At 44.9% G+C, this 23,416-nt stretch overlaps 2 protein-coding genes across 8 annotated transcripts in view; both read left to right on the top strand.

Annotated features, from left to right (window-relative positions):
- The first annotated feature begins 953 nt into the window (after positions 1-953).
- ZNF397 (zinc finger protein 397) overlaps positions 954-23,416 on the top strand; it is a 687,602-nt gene continuing 665,139 nt past the window's right edge. Inside the window, exons 1-5 of one of the 4 annotated variants that reach the window (XM_079784852.1) lie at positions 954-1,004; positions 2,506-3,065; positions 3,255-3,393; positions 6,115-7,848; positions 7,953-9,954. In XM_079784852.1, coding sequence (XP_079640978.1) covers positions 2,583-3,065; positions 3,255-3,393; positions 6,115-7,157 — 1,665 coding nt within the window. In that variant the 5' untranslated portion in view covers positions 954-1,004; positions 2,506-2,582 and the 3' untranslated portion in view covers positions 7,158-7,848; positions 7,953-9,954. The other 3 variants (XM_079784854.1, XM_079784851.1, XM_079784853.1) reach the window with 3 other exon arrangements.
- On the top strand, positions 12,769-21,199 carry LOC307107549 (uncharacterized protein). Of its 4 annotated transcripts, none has more exons than XM_079784848.1 (3): positions 12,769-12,843; positions 13,404-13,633; positions 18,093-21,199. In XM_079784848.1, the coding sequence occupies exons 2-3, from the start codon at positions 13,585-13,587 to the stop codon at positions 20,042-20,044; spliced, it is 2,001 nt and encodes a 666-aa protein (XP_079640974.1). In that variant the 5' UTR covers positions 12,769-12,843; positions 13,404-13,584; the 3' UTR covers positions 20,045-21,199. The 4 variants fall into 4 exon arrangements, with proteins under 4 accessions (XP_079640974.1, XP_079640976.1, XP_079640975.1 ...); XM_079784850.1 differs by lacking the exon at positions 12,769-12,843 and adding an exon at positions 12,852-13,039; XM_079784849.1 differs by lacking the exon at positions 12,769-12,843 and adding an exon at positions 12,852-13,062.

Below are 23,416 nucleotides of genomic sequence, written 5' to 3'. Positions count from 1 at the left end.
AATGAATTTTTCTCCAAATACGTGTCTTTTGTCTCCACAAGGTATTTGTTTTTATGTATGTCACCTTGTATTATTAACATTTTTAAAATAATCAAATACAAATAAAATGGGAAATGCTTGCAACAAATGAACTGATACCCTCAGCAAGTAAAAAACTTGCAAATATAAAAGAAAAACAGTGACACCTCAATTTTAAAAGTGAAAAAGCCATTGAAGAACCGTATGTGGTCAATAACCAGGAGAGGGACATACCTAATCCTCAAGCTAACTAGTTTAAACACAACGGGACACACCGTTTTTCACCTACAGAACGGCCAAGGAACGTTTAAATACTGAGATTCCGGGGCAGCTGGGTCCCAGGAACCGGAGGGGCGGAGCCTGGGGGCGCACAGCGGCCCTGAGCCCGGACCGGCGCCTCGGACCCGCTCGGCCGTGGACAGCGTCTGGGGCTGCGGTGGGGAGCCGTGGCGGCTGCACGGCGCCGTGGAGCGGAAGCGCCGCACCGGTGGTTGCCATGGATTCGGCCTGTTATCCACGTGCTCACTTCCGTCAGGGCCCCTGGGAAAGCACCGGGGCTACAGGAAAACGTTCCTAAAACATGGGGGGGGGGGCTGAATCCGGAGTGACTTGGCATCTAGGTGGTGGGTGGTGGGGGGAGAAGAAGGGGGCGGGAGGAGGTGGGCGGCGAGCGGCCCAGGTGGGGAGGAGCGGCCTCTCACGGCGCCCCGCCCTTCCGCCCGGCCCCGCCCCCGCCCGCCGGCCCCGCCCCCGCCCGCCGGCCCCGCCCCCAGCCCGGGAGTCCAGGCTCTGCGGAGTCCGCGGACGCAGGGGGCGGGCGGGGGAAAGGACAGGATCCAGGGCGCTGATTGGCTGCCTGAGAGCGCGGTGGGGCGGGGCGGAGGGGCCCGGGGAGTCGCGAGCGGAAGGCCGCGGGGGTGCACTTCCGGTCTTTGTGTCTCGCCGCTGGGTCGCCGGCCCCCTCGCTGGCCGCTGCTGGCTTTGCGGTGAGGCTCGCGGGCCCCGAGGTGGAGGGAGGCGGGGAGGGCGCGCGGCCCGCGGCGGCGCGGGGAGGAAGAGCCCGCTCCTCGCCGGCCCATCCCCGGGTCGAGGCCCCTCGTCGCGGCGGCGCCTCCTGGTGACCTGGGGACGCCGATGCGGCCGGCACTCAGGTCCCTGGTCCCGCGGGGAGGGCACTTGCTCCCCACCGCCCGGTCTTGCAGATGCTGCGGTTGAACCGAACGTAAAAGTAGAAAAGCCAGGGCCGCCGAGCTCAGTAAACCACAGATCTGTAGCCTCCGTGCTCTAATCTCCAGCCAGTGGTAGTGTTAGGGTAAGTGTTACTGTCCTGCTAATTCAAGGGCATACCCTCCTATGGACATTCCCCCATCCTGACGTCAGATCCTGTCTGACCTGTATCAGAAAACTTAGTACGTACTCGTTGCCATATTTCACTTTTTATAAATGTTTACTCCAGTACATTCTAAGCTGTTTGAGAGCTGAGATTGGCCTTGTCACTTCTGTCTCTGTATCTGACATGGTTTCGAACACATGGTAAGCATCGAACAAATACGTCTTGGTTATTCCTAGGTAGAGTCGTTTATTCAGGAGCAAAAACCTTTGCATCCTATTACCGGGCTCAGGACAGAACCCATAATTAGTTCCTCAGTGTTCCTTGAAGAAATTCAGTGAATACCAAAATTGATCAAATGGCAAATATTCAACAATATTTTTATTTAAATCAAATGTTTAATATGCATTTTTAAAAACTGTTTTACTACCTTAAATGAATCAACACTATTTGCCATAGATAGGTTACTAAAAATATATACTTTAAAATCAGCATTTTAAAATCCCAGCTAGATACTGTTACCCTTGGTAGTCTGAGGCTTATAACTTTATTAAAGAGGGAGTTCTGCCCTGGCTGGTGTGGCTCAGTGGATAGAGCGTCAGGCTGCGGACTGAAGGGCCCCAGGATTGATTCCAGTCAAGGGCACATGCCGGGGTTTGCAGGCTTGATCCCCAGTGGGGGACTTGCAGGAGGCAGCCGATTAATGATTCTCTCTCATCATTGATGTTTCTCTTTCTCTCTCTCTCTCTCTCTCTCTCTCTCTCTCTCTCTCTTCCTCTCTGAAATCAATAAAAATACGTTTTTTAAAAAAAAGAGTACTGTAAGTTTTACATACATGTTAAAGACATTTTTCTCCTCGATGCGACAGAATTGAAAGAATTAAAAGGAAATTTCTCAGTATGTGACTCATCTTAATATTGCATTATTTTGCTTCTAAAATAATTTCTTATAGAATTAGTAGTAGAAATTCTACGAAATAGGAGACAGTGAAAGACATGAGTGAATTTTAGTTTGTCACTTGATTATTATTTACAATCTCAAACTAGCTCCCTTTCAGTATGTTATTGGGCTGACTGGTGTTTATTATTATCAGTCCTTCGAGGTTGTTGTGTGTGTTTTTCACTGCTATAAGTTAACAGTGCTTTTTCACTCTTCAGGAAAGAAGAGGTTATTCAAAGACTTTCTGAAGTGGAGAACCCAGTTGGGAGTTTTTTATCAGCTGTTTCAGGCCGTAATGGCTATGGAATGCAGAGCTGTTTCAACCCTGCTACCTCCAGATCCTCGGGAACAAGAACTAATACTAGTGAAAGTAGAAGAAAGCCTTTCCTGGGGGCAGAAATTAAAGCAGAATGGGAGTACCCGATCTTGCCAAGAATTGTTTCGCCAGCAGTTCAGAAAGTTTTGCTACCAGGAGACACCGGGGCCCCGGGAGGCCCTGGGCCGACTCCAGGAGCTGTGCTACCAGTGGCTCATGCCAGAGTTGCACACGAAGGAGCAGATTCTGGAGCTGCTGGTGCTGGAGCAGTTCCTGAGCATCCTGCCCGAGGAGCTGCAGGCCTGGGTTCAGCAACGTGCTCCAAAAAGTGGCGAGGAAGCTGTGACTCTGTTGGAGGATTTGGAGAGGGAATTTGATGATCCTGGGCAGCAGGTGGGGACAGGGAGATGCAGTATGTTGAAAAGGAATTTACAAACTGGAGCATGTGACGTCATCATAACAGTAGGATGGAAATTTGTCTACTGAACCATGACCCTGGAGTGACTACTAGGGCCATGCCCTTCTCTACCTTAAGTAGTTATCTTTCCCTTATTCTCACGCCCGGCATGTCTTTGTTAACCTCTGAGATTTTTACTAAGCATTTCCCTAGGGATTTTTCTCACCACACTAACCATATTTTACTGGTTTCAGATTCCAGCTAATCCACAAGAACAAGCATTACCATGGAAGGATTTGACATGTCTTGGAGCATCCCAAGAGTTAAACACCCAACTCCAGCCTTTAAAGGCACAGCTGAAACCTTGGGAACCTTGCCTTTACCCCCAAAGTGGTAAGAAATAGAAACTCATCTGGGAACTGTTATCAATTAGGCCTCTGGCTTTGAAGGTACACAATGAATTGCATTTTACAAACATGCCACATGTAAGCCTCACCTTTATTATTCTAGGCCAGAGGTGCTCTTGACCTAGAATTTAGCAGCTTTGTATTCAGCAAACCTCACAAATCACAGTCAGGCTTCCTTGTGTCAGTTTCCTTGTCATTTATTTATTTACTAGAGGCCCGGTGCATGAAAATTCATGCACTGGAAGGGGGGTCCCTCAGCCCGGCCTGCCCCCTCTCACAGTCCGGGAGCCCTCAGGGGCGGGAGGCAATGCCCCATCACACCTCCACTGCTGCCACTGCCGGCAGCACAAGCCTCAGCCAGCCCTGGTTTCCTGAGCCACGGGCAGCCGCCATCCGAGGCTTGCCTGCACCTCTGGCCAGATAGGCACTGGGTCTCTATCTTCAAGGAACTTTCAGGTTTATGTAGGTGGTGGACAAGCAAAAAGGTAATTGCAGTATAGTGTAGTAAATTATAGAATAAGTAGGCACTGGGCACTACACCCAATCTTAGCGGTTCAAGGAATACTTCTTAAAGAGACATCTAAGACTTGAACTAGAAGTAGGAAAAAGCCAGATAAACAGGTGAGAAAAATAGGCTAAAGGAAAAGACTTAGTATTTCTGACACTGAATGTATGAGGTTTTCACTCACAGCAGTTCTGACACTTAATGTGATGTATAGGGTTTTCCCTCACAGTAAGCAGTTCTGACACTAACTCCCCAGAATTAGTGCAGATCCCACAGGTTAAGATTTCAGTCCCACAAGACTGACCCCCCACTTCAGATGCCAATTGCAGGTAACGAGTCCAAGTTACCCACACATCTGATTTTTTGTGAATTGGCAATTCCACGACCCCCTCCTCAGGTTTCATAATTTCTTGAATGGCTCACAGGACTCAGGGAAACACCTTCTTACTACTACTGTTTTATTATAAAGGATACAAGTGAACTAGCGGTACATAGGGTAAAGTCCAGAAGGGTCCTGAGTGCAGAGCTTCTGTAGCTGTGAAGTTGGGGTGCCATTCTCCTGACACTTGGATGCATTCACCATCCTGGAAGCTCTCTGAACCCCTTTAAGGTTTTTATGGAGGATTCATTACCTGGGCACAATTGATTAAATCATTGGTCGTTGACTTTTAGCAAACTCAATCCAGCCCTTCTTCCTGAAAGTCAGGGAATGGGGCTGAAAGTTCCAATCCTCTAATCACTTGATTGGTTCCTATGGCAATCAGCCTACCTCCAAGAGTCAACTCATTCGCATAAACCCAGGTATAGTTGGTAGGGGCTTATGAATAACATAGGCACTCCTCTCACATCGACCACTTAGGAAATTTCAAGGATTTTAAAAACTCTGTGCCCAGAACTGGGGATGAAGAACAAATATCTATATATATAAAAGCCTAATATACAAATTGTCCCCGTGGGAGTTTGACCAGGAGACTGGGAGTTCAATCACTCGCTATGATGTATGCTGACCACCAGGGGGCGGTGTGAAACAAAGGAAGGCCCCGGCCGGCAGCCAAGAAAGGGAGACCCCAGCCAGCAGCTGGAAGGCCCCGATCGGCCCTGATGGCCAGTCAGGCCTAGGGACCCTACCTGTGCACTGGACCTCTAGTAGTAGTATAATATCACACAAGCAAAGGCCGCAACGTCCTGAAGGTGAGAGAATATACCCCATTGTGGGAATTGCAGATAATTCAATTTAACTTGAACAGAGAATTCATAGAGGAGAGGTGGTAAGAGAAACTGGACAGGAAAATGGGACCAGATTGTGGAAACCGGTATGTTGACTTTTAGGATTTATGTAGGTGGTGGACAAGCAAAAAGGTAATTGCAGTATAGTGTAGTAAATTATAGAATAAGTAGGCACATCTATCTATTAGTTTGTACAGTGCAGTGGGGTACATTTGAAGGGATTTGGACAAGGGAATGACGTGATTGGATTTGTGTTTTAAAATTTAGTTGCAGGATGGAGAATGCATTTGAAGGCAAGAGTAGAGCCCTGTTAGAAACTTGTAATCAAGTGGCCACAGTGAGTAAATCAAGGTGTATTATGGTGAGAGGTGGGGAATATCAAAGCTGACTCCTGCTTATCGGTATTTAGATTGTATTGCAGTAGCTGTTCATTGTTAAAGTGGAGCATGTGGGTAGGAGTTGAGGTTTCAGTCTTAACTGCTTGGTTAATAGTGGGCTTATTTCATATACATGGAAAACATAAAGGAAAAAACATAGTGATGATGTATTTAGGTGCTTGTGAAATATTCACAAGTAATATGTTCAATTAGCATTGGATATGAAAGTCTAGAGCTTACCAGAGGAAACAGGATAGAACTGGGGATCTGATTAGCGTATAACATAAGTACATTAGTAATTGAAGTCTAGAGGATAGACAGTTTGTAGAATGGGGATGATACATGATAGCCCAGCACAAAATTTGAAGGAACTCATGTTTGAGTGGTTGGCCTTGAATCTGAGAAGGAACAGCCACAGAAATCAGGCTAATAATAGCTGTTTCTGGAAAGGAGGTGTTGTCCACAGAGTCAGTGTTACAAATATATGTGAACAGTGATATCTTTTGTGTTTGGCGCATCTGTTTTCTCTCACATCGAAAGTGAGTATTGAGAGTGACTGGAGAAATTAAAAATCTGGTTTTTGTTATTATCATTTCAGATCGTGAGAACAATGAATCAGCGACAAAGGAGGATATTTCAGGAGGAAAAGCAGGACTTCCCCAGGAACTTTCATTCAGAGGAATTAGTGAACACAAAAGCAGCTTCGAGTGGCTTCAAGGAAGTGCTTCAAGGAAGAAATTAGGAAGCTCCCCTTCCCCAGCAGGCAGTTTTAGTCAAGCCATCACACACGGATCTCTAGGAAAGAGATTCCATCATGAGCCACAAAGAAGCCTGATTCTAAGTACAAACTCTATAACATTTCAGAAAGTTCCTACAGAAGAGAGACCTCATAGATGTGAAGTATGTGGGCACAGGTTTAAACAGCATTCCTCTCTAACACAACATCAGAGAATCCATACCGGAGAAAAGCCCTACAAATGCAGCCAGTGTGGGAAGGCCTTTAGCTTGAGGTCGTATCTGATTATTCATCAGAGAATCCACAGTGGTGAGAAAGCATATGAATGTAGTGAGTGTGGAAAAGCCTTCAATCAGAGCTCGGCCCTCATTAGACATCGGAAAATTCATACAGGTGAGAAAGCTTGTAAGTGTAATGAATGTGGCAAAGCATTCAGTCAAAGTTCATATCTCATCATCCATCAAAGAATTCATACTGGTGAGAAACCCTATGAGTGTAATGAGTGTGGGAAAACCTTTAGCCAAAGCTCAAAGCTTATAAGACACCAGCGAATCCACACAGGAGAGAGACCTTATGAATGTAATGAATGTGGGAAAGCGTTCAGGCAGAGTTCAGAGCTGATAACCCATCAGAGAATACATAGTGGAGAGAAGCCCTATGAATGCAATGAGTGTGGAAGAGCCTTCAGTTTGAGCTCAAACCTCATTAGACATCAGAGAATTCATAGTGGAGAGGAACCTTATCAGTGTATTGAATGTGGCAAAACATTCAAAAGGAGCTCAGCCCTTGTTCAGCATCAGAGAATCCACTCTGGGGATGAAGCTTATATATGTAATGAATGTGGGAAGGCTTTCAGGCACAGATCAGTCCTCATGCGCCATCAGAGAGTCCACACTGTAAAGTAACTGGTGAATACAATGACTATTATAAACTAGAGGCCCAGTGCATGAAATTTGTGCACTGGGGTGGGGGGTGTCCCTCAGCCCAGCCTGCACCCTCTCCAATCTGGGATCCTTCACAATCCGGGACTGCTGACTCCCAACCACTCGCCTGCCTGCCAGCCTGATCAACACCTAACTGCTCCCCTGCTGGCCTGGCCGCCCCCAACTGCCCTCCCCTGCTGGCCCGGTCACCCCTAACTGCTCTTCCCTGCTGGCCATCTTGTGTGAGAGTCAATTTGCATATTACCTCTTTATTGTATAGGATACTTCTGTCAAATGTTTGTTAATCAAAGACTCCATGAAGGTTGCAAACTCCTAGGTCTCAAGTCAGTCAGACTTTATGCAGCACTCCCCAGTGCGCATACACATTATCCCTTGAAAGCTTTTCCTGTGACTAGTCAGAACAGCAGATGGAAGAATTGTTGCTTCCTCCTTTTCTCTTACCATTAGGAATACTCAGGAAATAGGAAAAATGGACTAGTGCATTGAAACCTCATTTTCCAGGAGAATGTCATGAAGAGGGTAAGCAGTCCATGCTCTGTCACTGCGTCTGATTGCTGGTGTGCCAGGTTTGGGGGACGGTGTGGACAATACAAGGGACATTTTGTCTCAGGAATGCAAGTTTACTGATCAATTAAGAACAGTGACATGAATTGTACCCCTGAAACCTGTATAATTTTATTAACCAGTGTCACCCCAATAATTTCAATAAAATTTTTTTTAATTAAAAGAAAAAAAAAAAGAACAGTGACATGACAGCAAGACAGATGGGGAAACGGTTTCATCAGTGATTTAATGAGCCCAGGGCTGGCCAGAAATGAGACAATAATACAGATTAATTTACCCAGCAGTTCTTTTTGAGTGCTTACTTTGTGCCAGGAACCAGGTATCATGGAAAATAAAGACGTTTTGTAGTTTAATGGACAGGGCAAACGAGCAGTGGCACTGGTATGGTCAGTGCCACGTGACATTAAGAAGTCCCTAACCCAACCTTGGTCAAGGAAAAATGATCTGAAGGATGAGGGGGAACATAGACACAGGTCTGAAAGAAAGTCTGAGAAATTAAAAGTAAAAGCCCCCTTTGTGTGGAGCATGCCTGGTGAGTTCCTGGTGAAGTGGAGTCAGGTTTGTAAGGAGTGTGGATGCAGCCAGGCTCTTAAGCAGTGCCTACAGTAAAATAGGAGCCAGTGGAGAAGTCTGTTAATAGAAAAACCCTGGAGTCCTTGGACCACCGGGTGGTGATTTTGTCTTCGTCTGATGTGACCCACTAAAAGGGTTAATAAATACCTTCCTTGCTCTACCTGTAGGCTAGACCTTTCATGAGGGTGGGGTGGGGCCAGAAAGACCCCAGGCCTGGAGGTTGAGTCTGTCTAAATGTCCCTCCCAGACAGAAGGACATCTTTGGTTCTTACCAGTAAGACTGACAAAGCTGCTATCAACTTCCTCCCACCTTCCAGTGCTCTGGATCAGAAGCTGCTATGGCTACCATATCATTGGGGGCTGCACCGCCACAGTTGCTAGTGCACTGCCTTGGGCTCAGATGCTAAAAAATACTTGTCAGTTGCTGGATCTGTGACTTAATTCTCCAAGTACTCACACATGATCAGTTTTGTCTTATATCAGCAGCATTCAGTCTTTCATGAATTCTGTTAAAGACAAAGCTAAAGGGAAGTGACAACAGAAAGTAATAGTCATGGTCCATCCAGAAATTCCCATCTTCTGAAGGACCCAGCAGGAAACGTACCTCTAGACTGGTACTTCTCTACAATGTGGGAAGGGGTATAGGCTAGCCAGCAACAGAAAAACATGTTATTCAAAATACCTAACAGTTATAACGCACCAAAGATAGAAATCTATGGGCATCTAGAATCTTGTGCAGAGGATAAATAAGAGAGGTAGTATTCCAGTTGGGGCATACGCAGATGAGCATGTATTAACCAGCAGGAATGGCAGGAGGGCCAACTGCCCATGCTTAGAATGAAAAAAGAAAGGGAGAGAATCATTTGGAAAAGATGGTAAAATGTAACAAGAGTTATTCAACTCCTGTTTTCTTCCACAAACTGAAAAGATTCAAACTGAAAGGGTAGGACAAACTAGGAATGATACACCATTATAGGAGGAGGATATTCTTTACACAGAGAGTTCTTACACAGATCAATAGGTACTTGTTCGGGCTTTGTGTACATGTACCAGTTATTTCTCAGATGCCCATATTTTGCAGACGAGGAAATGAAGGCTTAGGACCACGGCTTACTCTCATGTAGCTACACAGTGGTGAGGTTAGACTGAACCAGGCAGTAGGAATCCAGAACCTTTCTATTTCCCTACACTGTCTCCCCATTAAAAAGTCACAACAGGAAAAAAAAAATGTTTCCTTAAATAGGCAAATCACAAAAGAAATTCAATGGACACTAAGTGTTCAGCCTTGCTAGAATTAAAAAGGCTATATTGAAGCAAGAGTTGAGATGTCCCTCACAAAACTAACAAAAATTCAGGGAAATTGGGACTCTAATGTTGCAAGTGAGATGAGAGTAGATACTGTCTCTGGCAATCAAACCAGAAGCCTTAAGCATTGCCTTTTGACTTTAAAATTCTACCTATAAATGTATGCTTCAGAAACCATCATGAATGTATACAGTCTTAAAAGTGATGTTGATATTAAAGGACAAAGCATTAATATGTAAAAATAAGACAATTATGTACAGTATGATTCCATGTAAAAATATATTTATGCATTAAATACTGGAAATAAATAATCTTAAAGTGCTATACTGGTTCTCTGAGTGATAATATTATAGGTTATTTCGTTGGTTGGGTTTGCCAAAACAACCCTAGACCCAACAAACGGTTTGGTTTCCTTGATTAAACACCCAGAAGATCTATATTCACAGCATCACTTCTGGGTAAAAGGTCAACAAAACCCTCTACCTTTGTACATGAGAATTAACTTTTGATTAACTTTCTCATTCTGTTTTACTGGAAACCTGTTAAAAGTGGTATGCCAACAATGTCATTCTCATACACTGCTGGCGGGGATGCAAAGTGGTTTAGCCACTCTGCAAATGGTGTAGCAGTTTCTGAAAACGTTATACACCTACCATGTAAGAAAAAAAATATGTCCACGTAAATACGTATACATGAATGTCCATAGCAGTTTTATTTGTAATAGTAAAAAACTGAACCCAAATGCCCACCAACTGGTGAACAGATAAGCAAATTGTAGTATATATATCCAATGGAATACTTAGCACAAAAAGAAATGGACTATTGACACACACGGCAATATAGATAAGTCTCAAAATAAGTGACAGAAACCTGACCAAAACAGAGTGCTTTCTGTATGATTCCTTTTAATAAAACCTCTAGAAAATGAAAACTAATCTATAGTGGCAAAAAGCAGACCGCTGGCACGGGGCTGTGGGAGGAGAGGGGCGGTTACCAAGGGAAGGAGGAAACTTGGGGAGTTGCTGCATGTGTCCGCTATTTTGATTGTGGTGATTCATGGTTGTATGCATATGACAAAACTTACCAAATCGTATGCTTTAAGTATTTGCTAATTCTTGTATGTCTTTTATGCCTCAGGAATGCTGTTTTTTAAAAAAAGCATCTGCACTTGCTAATTGTGAGGGCTGGACCCAAACAAGGTCCTTACAGGTGTACCAGGGCCTCATTCATGCATTCTGAAGATTTCATATATTTCAAGAGGGTCTTGGGCTGGAACAGGAAGCCCCCTCCCCCTACCTTAACCATCACTTCGGCCAGCCACCATTTTCTCATACCTGAACCCTTTTTTGTTGTTAAGCCTCACCCGAAATTTTTCCCATCGGTTTTGAGAGAGAGTGGAAGGGAGCGGGGAGGGAGAAAGAGAGAGAGAGAGAGAAACATCTCACACAGATTGGTTGCCTCCCACATGCACCCCAAAGACCTGGCACCCTTCAGTCCGTGGGCTGCCGCTCTATCCACTGAGCCAAACTGGCTAGGGCTCATACCTGTACCTTTTCTTCCAAGCATCTTAACTAAGTCGCATGTCTGACCTGTCTCAATTCTCCTCCTAATTCCCCCTTGATTTCCAAGAACACAGTACTGTCTTCCCTACCCTGATGCTCTGCTGCCCACTCCCCACCCCATCTCAGTCCTTCTTTCCACCCTGATCCTTTGGTCATGAGGGCTGTGCTGGCAAGCAAACTTTTAGAAAGCGACACTATGGCCTTTCTTTATAATATATACATACATATACACACTGAACGCTTAATAATCTGGCCACTCAGTGTATATATACTAGAGGCCTGGTGCACAGGTGGGGTCCCTGGCCTGGCTGGCGACAGGGGCCCAATTAGGGTGTCTCGCCCAGTACTGATCCGGCTGATGGGGCCTGGCCGGCTGGGGGAGGGACCACGGGAGGTTGGCCAGCAGCGGGAGGTTGGCTGTGGGAGCGCACTGACCACTAGGGGGCAGCTCCTGTGTTGAGCATCTGCCCCCTGGTGGTCAGTGCATTGTCATAGCGACTGGTTGGAAGGGTTGCTTAGGCATATCCCATGTAATGAAAGCCCAATCGCTGTGACGTGCACTGACCACCAGGGGACAGATGCTCAACGCAGGAGCTGCCCCCTGGTGGTCAGTGCGCTCCCACAGTGGGAGCACCGCTTGGCTGACCGGGATGAGGGGGGAGGGGATCCCTGCAGGCCACGGCCCTCACCAGTGCACAAATCCGTGCCAGGGCCTCTAGTAGCTGTAATAATAAAAGGGCAATATGCTAATTAGGCTGGACGTCATTCCGGATGTCCTTCCTGACAAAGCCCAGGGCGGAGGGAAGCTAGCCTGGGTCCCCGGTGCCTGCGGGCAGCCCGAGGGAAGCCAGTCAGTGCTGGCAGCCGGGGGAAGGAAGGCCTACTCTTGCACGAATTTTCGAGCATCGGGCCTCTAGTGTGTGTGTGTGTGTGTAATTTTTTATTTCAGAGAGGAAGGGATGTGCACTTGACCGGAATCAAACCCGGGACCCTTCAGTCTGCAGGCCAAACCAGCCAGGGCCCCTGTGGCCTTTCTTGACGGCAGGAGACAGCCAGCTGTGTTCCCAGAAGTGCGGGCTTAACTGCCCAGCGTCTCTGGTTTCCATGGCAGCGCCGCTCCAACGCGGTCCCAGAATCAGAGCGGCCGGCGCACCTGGGACCCGGCTCCCACCCGGCCGACTGCGTCCCTGGGGCCCGGCGACGGGCATGTTCCCAAGGCCCCAGGGCATTGACTCAGAGGCACCGCAAAGCTCTGGGGACCCGGAGGGCAGGAGGAAAGAAGGGAGCACGCGCGCGGGGGAGAGGGGCCTCGGGGGAGGCAAAGGGGGTAACTGAGGAAGAACTCGGTCTGGAGTCAGAACCTACCCCGCCCCAGGGCGCTTTCCCGGGAGGTGTTTTCCGACATCCACGTCAAGAACCGGCAGACGGGGCCAAGGGTCTGTCCCCGCTCCCAGGCCCCTCGCTGCAGCGGGGCTGGGCCAGCTCCGGACTGCGGGCAGCTCCGCGGACGCGCGGCTGTTAAGTCTCCGCCGCCCGGCGCGTGCGCAGTGCGCGCCCAGCCATAGAGCTGCGGGTCCGCCCGCCTCCTAGAGCGGCCCGAGGGGGCGCCGCGCGGGGCCGGGCGGCGGCCGCAGAGCTGCGAGGTGCCGGTGCTGTGGGCTCGCGAGAGGCGCGGGGGCGCGGGGGATCCCGCCTTGGAAGCGGCCTCGCAGCGCCGCCGGGGAGCCGCGTGCGCTTTCCTGAGGCCGTGGGGAGGCGAGGCCGCCGGGGTCGCCCCTGGGCGCGGCTCCGAGGCCCGGCGAGCTGGGTCGGTCCGTCCTGGCTGGCCCTCGGGTTCCGGTGAATGAACGCCGGGAGCCGGGGTGGGTGGGTGAGAAGCGTGGGTGCGTCCGCGCCAGCCAGCAGCCCGCCGGGCCGGGGAGAGCACCCTGCGTGCGTGGAGGGGAGGGAGAAAAGACAGGTCGCCGTGGCGGCGCGGCCGGGGGTGTCGCTGGGTCTCGGGGGGAAGCGAATAGCAGCGTCTGGTCTTGGCAGCTCCACCTGACGGGGCTGGCGTTGCCCCCCGTGGGGTTGGAAGGGCGCTAGGCTCGGAATGGAGAAGACGTGGCCCCGCGGGTCCTGCCTGACGCCTGGGGGAGGAGAGAGGAAGCTTCCTAAGTTCACAGGGAGGTTTTGTTGCCTCCTCTATTCCTTTCCCATCTAGAGGACGTGTTTCGGTAGCCTGGTGTCAGGGGTTACATCTCCCGGCTCCGCAGCGTTCGCTCCCCAGCCCGGGGGCGCCCAGTTGCCTCGGGGTCTCAGAGCCCGACCTGGACAAGGAAAGCTTCCCGAGGCCGTGGTGATGCTGGGGGCGCTGCTGAGGCTCAGGTGTGCAGCGGCAGCCCATGGAGACACCCATCAACTCTGAACCTCAAGGCCCCCAGCTCCTGCCAGGTGAGCAGCAGTGTATTCTCTCTCTCTCGGTGGTTTTGGGGATGGGGTGTCACCATTGCTGTATCAGTGCCATCAGTGTTATTGGTATTCTTCATTGCCCACTCTTCACTATTAGGCAGTACCCTCTCTCCAGTGCTGCAAGCACAGTCACGTGGCTTTGTTGTGACTTCTGGCAATCACATTCTCAGGGAATGCCTTCCTCTCCTTTAAGTCCCCAAATCATCCATTTCCCCCATTGTAGTCACCTTATCACCAATCTGTTACTATTTGATATTCCCTCTTTTAAATCTTTTCTTTTTTTTTTTTAATATTTTTTTTTATTGATTTCAGGGAGGAAGGGTAAGGGAGAGAGAGAGAGACAGAAACATCAATGATGAGAGAGAATCATTGATTGGCTGCCCCTTGCATGCCCTGCAAGCGGGCATGTGTCCTTGACCGGAATCAAACCCGGGACCCTTCAGTCCACAGGGCGATGCTCTATCTACTGAGCCAAACCAGTTACGCCGGAAGTTACTTTTTTTTATTTATTCTGTTTCCTCTTTAGTATACGTACATACTAATTCATGTCTTGGAGGTTATTTTGAGGATCATGTCTATCACTCCAGAAAAAGGGACCCCAAAACAGTGACCTAAAAGATCAGGCATTTTTAAACCATGTTATTTTCTTTGGTTCTGTGGGTCATCAAGTTGGGCTGGGTTCAGCTGGGCAGTGTTTTTTTGTTTTGTTTCTCCCTCCCCCCCCCCCCCATCTTGCCTGTGATCACTCATGCAGTCATCTAGCGGCTCAGCTAGGGCAGGTCTAAGCCAGTATCAGTAATAATCAGTTGCATATGTCTGGCTGTTGGTGCTTTCTATGGCTTGTAGCCCAGACTTTTTCACAGGGCAGCTAGTTTCCAAACTCAGAGGCCAAGCCCTGGGATGCAAAGCACTTTCTAACCGGTTTGTGTTACATTTGTTAATATGTCATTCACCAAGCAAGTCACATAACCAGTTCCAAAGTCATTGTGGTTGAGAACTACACAAGGATTTAGATACTGGGGGAATAGGATCCAGTGGGGCCCATCTATACTAATAAAAGGGTAATATGCTAATTAGACCAGACATCTTCTGGACATCCTTCCAGACAAAGCCACAGTGGCGGGGGCCAAAGCAGAGGTGGTTAGGGGTGATCAGGCCGGTAGGGGAGGGCAGTTAGGGGGCGATCAGGCCAGCGGGGAGGGCAGTTAGGGGGTGATCAGGCCAGGAGGCAAAGGCGGTTAGGGGCAATCTGGCAGGCAAGGGAGCAGTTAGGGGCATCAGACCGGCAGGCAGAGGTGGTTAGGGACGATCAGGCAGGCAGGCAGGTGAGCAGTTAGGAGCCAGTGGTCCCGGATTGCAAGAGGGATGTCCGAGGGGTCCTGGATTGAAGAGGGTGCAGGCCGGGCTGATGGCCCCCCACCCCCATGCATGAATTTCGTGCACCAGGCCTCTAGTTCTATATAATAAAAGCCTAATATGCAAATCGACCAAATGGTGGAATGACTGGTCACTATGATGTGCACTGACCACTAGGGGGCAAATGCTCAATGCAGGAGCTGCCCCCATCCCGCAGAGTGCGTATAAAATAACATTTTTTAATTATAGAGTTATATACAAAAGTGCATTTATAAAATGTAGAAAGACACAAAACAGAAAGTTTAAATAACCTGCAACTTCCATTGAGAGATAGTCACTAACATTTATATATCCTTCAAATAATTTCTTTAACTATTTAATAAACACTTATTGTTGATAAATGCTTATTAGTTAATAAGATCATAGCTTATTAATTATTATTGTCCAAATAATGTTATTATTAGTTATTGAGAGAGTTTGCTCTGTGCCAAGCACTGCTCTAAGTGTGGGGGGTATAGCAGTGAACTGAACAGACAAGACTTTGCCCTCAAGGAGCTTACATTCTAGTGGGGAAACAGGAAATAAATAAATATACAGTGTAGTATCAGGTAGTAATAGTGGTTATGGAAAAATAAACCAGAGGTATCAGTCAGTATTCTAGCAGAAGACAGTGGGCTCATTCAATTGGGGTAATTCAGAGTTCCATGAAAAAGTTGGGCAGGGTTACAGAAATCAACAAGGGATGGAGAACAGCCTGGAGACAAACAATGATGAGCACTTGCTACCTTTAGGCCTTAAGGTACAAGGGGAGAGATTGATTACCAGATCCTGGAGTGGGTAGCTATAGGATAGAGCTGCCCCATAGGAGCTGTGGCCTTTGCTAAAAGAAACACAATTACTTCCCATTCCTGGCCCAGGAAGAGGGAAGCCAGGATGTAGGGTAACCAACTCATCCCAGTTTGCTTTGGATTTAGCACTGAAAGTCCCACATCCTGAGCAGCTCCTCTTTTGGGGGAAAATTGGTCACTCTACAATTCTCCCACTTTTAGCTACCGTAAATTTAATTGCAAGCCAGAGGGCACAGAACCCCAAGTGATGCAGTGCATAACCTAGTATCAACCTCCTGAGGCACAGAGTGGGTGAACAGATCTACAGGCATGAAAGGACAATATCCATCACAGCCACCCCTTTTAACCTATGGTATCCACCTTTGTCCTTTGTTTAGGTTGTTGTGTCCCCAACACAGCAGAAAAACAAAGTCTTAAGCTACTATTTCATTGCAGGTTGTCATATAATGAAATCATACTTCCACCTGAAACCTAAAACTTCACTGCCACCAGTGCTGTTCATATATATTTTTGCTTAATTTATTTTTAAATATTTCATTTTTTGATACAATTGCTCATTGTATACAGAAATACAATTGGTGTTTGTATATTGCTGTAATAAACTTATTTACCAGTTCTAATAGCTTTTTTGAGACACTTTAGGATTTTCTATATATGTGATTGTGTCATCTGTAAGTAAAGACAGTTTGACTTTGTTCTTTCTTATTTATATGTTTCAATTATTTTTTATGTCTTATTGCATTGGCTAGGAATACTGAATAGAAGTTGTACAATGTGGAATAGAAGTGTTAAGAGAGGGTATCCTTGCTTTGCTTCCTGGTTCCTAAAAGAAAAGCATTCATTATTTAACCATTAAGTATAATGTTAGCTATTGGTTTTTCTTTGCTTTTTATTGGAGTAATTTACATATGACAGAGTTGATGTTTGGATTTAAATGTAACATCTCCTTACTTGTTTTTATTCATCCTGTGTTTTGTTTCTTTTGTCTCCTTTTTAGCGTAATTTTGCATTATCAGGTTTTTGTTTTAAATTTTTCTATTTTATTGTTTATACATTCTTTCATTGCTATTTACTAGTTACCTCATAGCAGCTTTTCTCAGATGTGATTCTGTGAGAGAATTTAGCCAAAGCACTCTAAGCATCCATTGTAAGTAATGTATTAATGTCTCCCCTATTATGGTATCTATGTATCATTTTGGGGAGAATTAAGAAAATAGTCACTCAAATCATTTTCTTACACAACCCTGGTTGAAAAGATTGCCTTCAAAATTACAACATAAACATTTAATTTATTGTACTTTATCTTTTTTTTAATATGTATTTATTTTATTTTATTTTTTTGAGAGATAGAGGAAGGGAAAGGAATAGAAACATCGATAAGAAAGAAATATCATCAATTGGCCACCAACCCAGTATATCCCCTGATCAGGAATTGAACCATGACCTCCTGATTCATAGGTCGACACTCAACCAATGAGCCACTGTGGCTGGCTGTGGTGTGCTTAACACTGGGCTGACAATCAAGAAATTCAATGGAGTTCTCATAGTGCCTACCATTACAGGATCTGGTATTGTTGAGCAAGGAATGGCCTCCTCAAAAATCAACTCAAAAGATATTTCTGACCCCACCTCTCTGACCTTTTCCTAATTTACACTCCTTAGTAAGGAAGTTTGGCAGTGACTGACCACAGTTTGGCTGACTCAAAAAAGGGCTTATGCATTCTTGGCCAAGTCATTGGTAATAATCAGGACAAAAGAGATGGAGGAGTATCTAAAGACATATTTTTTTATAATTTCAGATTCTGTCTTGACTATTCCTGGGCATGATGCTTCTTTCTTTACCCTAATGATAGCCTCTGACCAGCCTGGTTGGTATACCCTCTCAGTGACAACCTGGGCGCTGCTGCCTCCTCCATCCATCCCCGATTCTTTCACACTGTTCACCTTACAAATGTTCATAAATTGTTTATGTATCAGCTCTAATTTAGTCTAACTTTCCTAGTCACTGTGATTAGATTTTGGTATTCTCAGATCTCCTGTGACAAACATATACAGATCAAATCTGGTAAGTCACTTCTCTAACTGAATATTGTGGTCCCTTACTTACTTTTCCTAGTTTCCCTCTCAGAGGATAATTTGGGGTTTTGTAGCACTCCCATATTGTGATGACATCTGTTTCACTTGAAACTTTCTTACAGTCTAGAGAACACATTCCATTTGAATTTTGTGTATTCTAGATGGTAAGACCAAGACCAAGATTGGAGAGCTGGCTTCAGAGGAAGAAATCACAACAGAAACTGAACCATTGACTGAAGAGTCTGACAACCCCAGAGACGATGTTCTCCAGGATTCTGAATGCAGAGAATTCTGTGAATTGGGGGATACATTAAATGAAAAGGATAAGAACCTCTTTAAAAGAAGACAACATAACTGTGATGAATGTGGACAAAGCTTTGCTTGGAGTACAGGCCTCATTAGGCATCAAAGAAACCATTGGGAGAAACCCTATCAATGTGATAAGTGTGGGAAGGCCTTTAGTGTGAGCTCAGCTCTGGTTCTGCATCAAAGAATTCATACTGGGGAGAAACCCTATCCTTGTCATTGGTGTATTAAAAGTTTCAGTCGGAGCTCAGACCTTATTAAACATCAAAGAGTCCACACTGGTGAAAAACCCTATAAATGTGATGAATGTGGGAAAGCCTTCAGTCAGAGCTCAGATCTTATTATACATCAGAGAATCCACACAGGAGAAAAACCCTATCAGTGCAGTCACTGTCATAAAAGTTTTAGCCAGCGCTCAGACCTGGTTAAACACTTGAGAATCCATACTGGAGAGAAGCCTTATACATGTAACCAGTGTAACAAACATTTTAGTCAGAGTTCTGATGTTATAAAACATCAAAGAGTCCACACTGGTGAAAAACCATATAAATGTGATGTGTGTGGGAAAGCCTTCAGTCAGAGCTCTGATCTTATTCTACATCAGAGAATCCATACCGGGGAGAAACCATATCCATGCGATCAGTGTAGCAAAAGTTTCAGTCAGAACTCAGACCTTATTAAACATCGAAGGATCCACACGGGAGAGAAACCCTATAAATGTAATGAATGTGGGAAGGCTTTTAATCAGAGTTCAGTCCTTATTCTGCACCAGAGAATCCACACTGGAGAGAAACCCTATCCGTGTACTCAGTGTAGCAAAACATTCAGCAGACTTTCAGATCTTATTAATCATCAGCGAATTCACACTGGAGAAAAGCCTTACCCATGTAACCAGTGCAGTAAAATGTTTAGTCGAAGATCAGATCTTGTGAAGCATCATAGGATTCATACGGGTGAGAAACCCTATGAATGTGATGAGTGTGGAAAAACCTTTAGTCAGAGCTCCAACCTTATTCTACATCAGAGAATCCACACTGGAGAGAAACCTTATCCATGCAGTGATTGTTCTAAAAGCTTTAGTCGCCGTTCAGACCTTGTTAAACATCAAAGAATCCACACTGGAGAGAAACCGTATGCATGTAATCAGTGCAATAAAAGTTTTAGTCAGAGCTCAGACCTCACTAAACATCAGAGAGTGCACTCTGGGGAGAAGCCCTATCATTGCAATAGTTGTGGGAAAGCCTTCAGTCAGAGTTCTGACCTTATTCTTCATCGGAGAATTCACACTGGAGAAAAACCATACCCATGCACACAGTGCAGCAAAAGTTTCAGTCAGAACTCAGACCTTATCAAACACCAGAGAACCCACACCGGGGAAAAACCATACAAATGTAATGAGTGTGGGAAGGCCTTCAGTCAGTGCTCAGCTCTCATCCTACATCAGAGGATCCACACTGGGGAGAAACCGTATTGGTGTGATCAGTGTGGCAAAAGCTTTGGTCGGCGCTCTGATCTCATTAACCATCGAAGAATCCACAATGGTGAAAAGCCATATAGATGTGATAGCTTTGGGAAAGCCTTCAGCACATGCGCTGATGTTTTTGAACATCAGAGAATCCACACTGGGGAGGAACCCCACCGGTGTATTCAGTGCAGCAGAAGTTTTACCCAACTCTCCGAACTTATTGATCATGAGAAAGTCCATTCTGGCCAAGACAATCTAGATGTGATGAATGTGAGAAAACCTTTAGTGTATACACCAACTTTATTCAGTACCAGAGACACTATACTGGAAAAAAGCTTATGAATGCTATTGATGATTATGAAAAGGGTTTTAATGCTCAACTCTTGTTAAAAAAAAAAACACCCACAGTGGAGATAAAAACATTGATTCAATTGTTATAATGAAGGTTTAACTCAGAGAAATTCTGAGGAGGAATCTTGTGTGTTGTAGGGAAATGTTCAATGTGAATAAAAATTTTACTAAATGTCAGCAACAATGGAAATTTGTATCTGCTATGATGTTAGAAAATCTCATCAAGTACAACCCACAAGAGGAGAGTTTTAAAGGTATTAAGAACCTTACCAGATATTGTAAAAATCAGTGTTGTGGCTGTGCAATCAGAACTTAGAAATATATTAGTATTGTAACCTAAAATCTTTAGTGAGCCCAAATTACCTATCACATATCAGAGAGGTTATTTTAGATAATGTAGGGAAAACTTAAAATTCCTTCCTTATTTAATTGGCACTCACTCTGATATCACACTTATCTGCTGACAGCTGGAGAGTTCTACCTTATGCTAATGCTAGTGATCATTCAGTGTATGAACATACACTGAGTGGCCAGATTATTATGATCTCTGAACGCATAGTAATCTGGCCACTCAGTGTATATACTATATAATAAAAGGCTAATATGCAAATTGTCCCCTCAACCAGGAGTTTGACCAGCAGGCAGGCTGGCCAACCGCCCATGTCCCCTCCCCCTGGCCAGGCTGGCCAGACCTCACCCATGCACAAATTCATGCACCGGGCCTTGTATGTATACACACACACACACACACTGAGTGGCCAGATTATTATGCGTTCAGAGATCATAATAATCTGGCGACTCAGTGTATGATGCCATTCTGATACTAAATTTATTAACTACACAACTCCAGTGCCCCATTTTCTAAAAAAAAAAGTTTTTGTGGCCTAGTTTTGGTTTTCCTGGTGAGGAGTCTTTAAGTTCCTGTGATGTACACAGCAAATATGGATTTATTTTGCTCTCAATAATGAAGCCTATAATCTTTAGCGGTTTGAAATAATTTCTTCAATACTACCATTTAATCACAGCTTAAATATGTGAAACAATAAAAAAAAATTTCATATGTCAGTGTGATTTCTCTACTACATTATTTATCTTGTCATCAATAAATTGAACAAGCCGAAACCGGTTTGGCTCAGTGGATAGAGCGTCGGCCTGCGGACTGAAGGGTCCCGGGTTCGATTCTGGTCAAGGGCATGTACCTTGGTTTCGGGCACATCCCCCACGCAGCTGATCGATGTTTCTCTCTCATCGATGTTTCTAACTCTCTATCCCTCTCTCTTCCTCTCTGTAAAAAAATCAATAAAATATATTTAAAAATAAATAAATTGAACAAAATTATAGCTAAAGTAATGCCCCATGACTAATTTGTGTAGCACATTCTGTTTAAAAATACCTACCCACTGATTTAAGTGGCAACATACATCAGACATTTGTTGATTTCTGACATGACTATTGATAATAAGCTGCATATATGCAAAGTTTTCTACTGAAAAATAGAAATTTTTTTTTAATTCTAATTGTCTTTCTGGTATTAACCATTTGTTAAAATTATGCTACAATCATATACTTTGAATATCCCTCATAATTATCTAATTAATATTTCAATCCAACAGGCATTGTCAAATTACTATGTGCAAGGCATTTGTTAAAGCTTTATAGTCTACACAAAGTTTGTACACAAAGGTTTGTGTACTGTCCCAACAAAGCATGTATTATTTAAAGACTGATGTATACAGAAAACATATAGCTCAATGTAATCATAAAGGTAAACAAAATACTTAGCCCTAGCCAGTTTGGCTCAGCAGATAGAGCGTTGGCCTGCGGACCAAAGGGTCCCGGGTTCAATACTGGTCAAGGGCAGGTACCTTGGTTGCAGGCTCTTCCCCGGCCCGGGCCCTGGTGGGGGCTTGTGCAGAAGGCAACCAATCAATATGTTTTTCTCACATTGACCTTTCTCTCTGCCTTTCCCTCTCTCTTCCACTTTCCCTAAAAGTCAATGGAAAAATATCCTCAGGGAAGGATTAACAACAAAAAAGATACTTATGAGAGCTCAGAGGAGGTAGGGTTCAATTCTGATTAGAAAGCTTTGTGGAGCTTCTGAGATATGAGGTTTGAAGGATGAGGTAGGGGCATAAAGGCAGGGAGAGAATAGTCAATAAAGGCACAGAAGCAAGGAAGTATAAGAAATTATGTGGAGTGCTTAGTCATTAATTCACTCAAACATTCAGTGTCAGGCACTGTGCTATGTGCTGCCAAAGGAAATAAAAAGGTTCCTGCCATCAAACTTACGTGTTACGGAAATAATGACTGGAACATGTACATAAAAGAGTAAGAATAAGATGGAAATAAAAGTGAAGTAAAAGAAAAGATAGCTGAGGAGTGTGATAGTAAACAAACAGGCACTTAAACTTCCTGGGGTTTCGTGTCCTCTAAAAGGTACTAGGTATAGTGGGAGTAAATCTATTTCTGCATTTTGCTCTCAAGACAATGGAAAGCCATTAGGATCTTTGAACCATGGAATGGCATGCTCACTTCCCTGCTTTATGAAGTCTAAGATTAAAAGGAGGAAAGAGAGCAGAAAGGAAAACTATTTGAAAGTCTGGAAATAAAATCATGAGGCCCAGAAGTAGAGGAGCTTGAAGGTAGCGACATGATGTAAGTTGAGAAATGAGTAGGGAGACAAGTGTACAATCAATTATTGTCTGTTCGTTGGAGAATTTAAAAAGTGAAAAAGAAAAACAGGGTAATCAATTTTATATTGAAGTTTAGCCATCTCTCGTGAGAATGAAATGTTAAGAGCCAACTGTTTACTACACATTTCTCTCCTGTGTCCTACTGGTAAACTCAAATTCATGAATTTTAACATACATCCAATGATGTTTTCCTCCTCAATTCGCTATCCTGGTGAAGTGCTCTACTAAACATTCTTGCTATCCAGATAAAATAACGTAGCTATCCTACACTCCTCATCCTCTCCGTTTTCTAAATATATAGTAGTCCAGAAAAATGAGTACATACCAGCATGGAGACTGAGAGGCATCCGTGAGGTAAGAAAAAACCCAAGTGTTGTTCTGTAAGCTGAAGGAAATAGTCTATTATGCAAAATATTGGTGATGGCTCAAGCAATATGTCTAATAAATGAGTATTAGAATCAGCAGGATGAGATTAGCAAACTTGACTAGAACTTTTTACATAAATTTGTATGATTTACATGTCACACCTCTCATTCCTGATATTTTTACCTTTTTTCCCCCTGATCAGTCTGGCTAGCTTATCAGCTTAATCTTTTAAAAAACTAGCTTTTTTATTTCTAAACCTTTTCTACTATTATATTACCTTCAAAAATATGTAAAAAACCTTTTT

Source organism: Cnephaeus nilssonii, assembly GCF_951640355.1.
Source record: "Cnephaeus nilssonii genome assembly, chromosome: 11".
Classification (NCBI taxonomy): domain Eukaryota; kingdom Metazoa; phylum Chordata; class Mammalia; order Chiroptera; family Vespertilionidae; genus Cnephaeus; species Cnephaeus nilssonii.
Note: the sequence above shows the minus strand (reverse complement) of the source record. Positions and strands in the feature narration are given on the sequence as shown.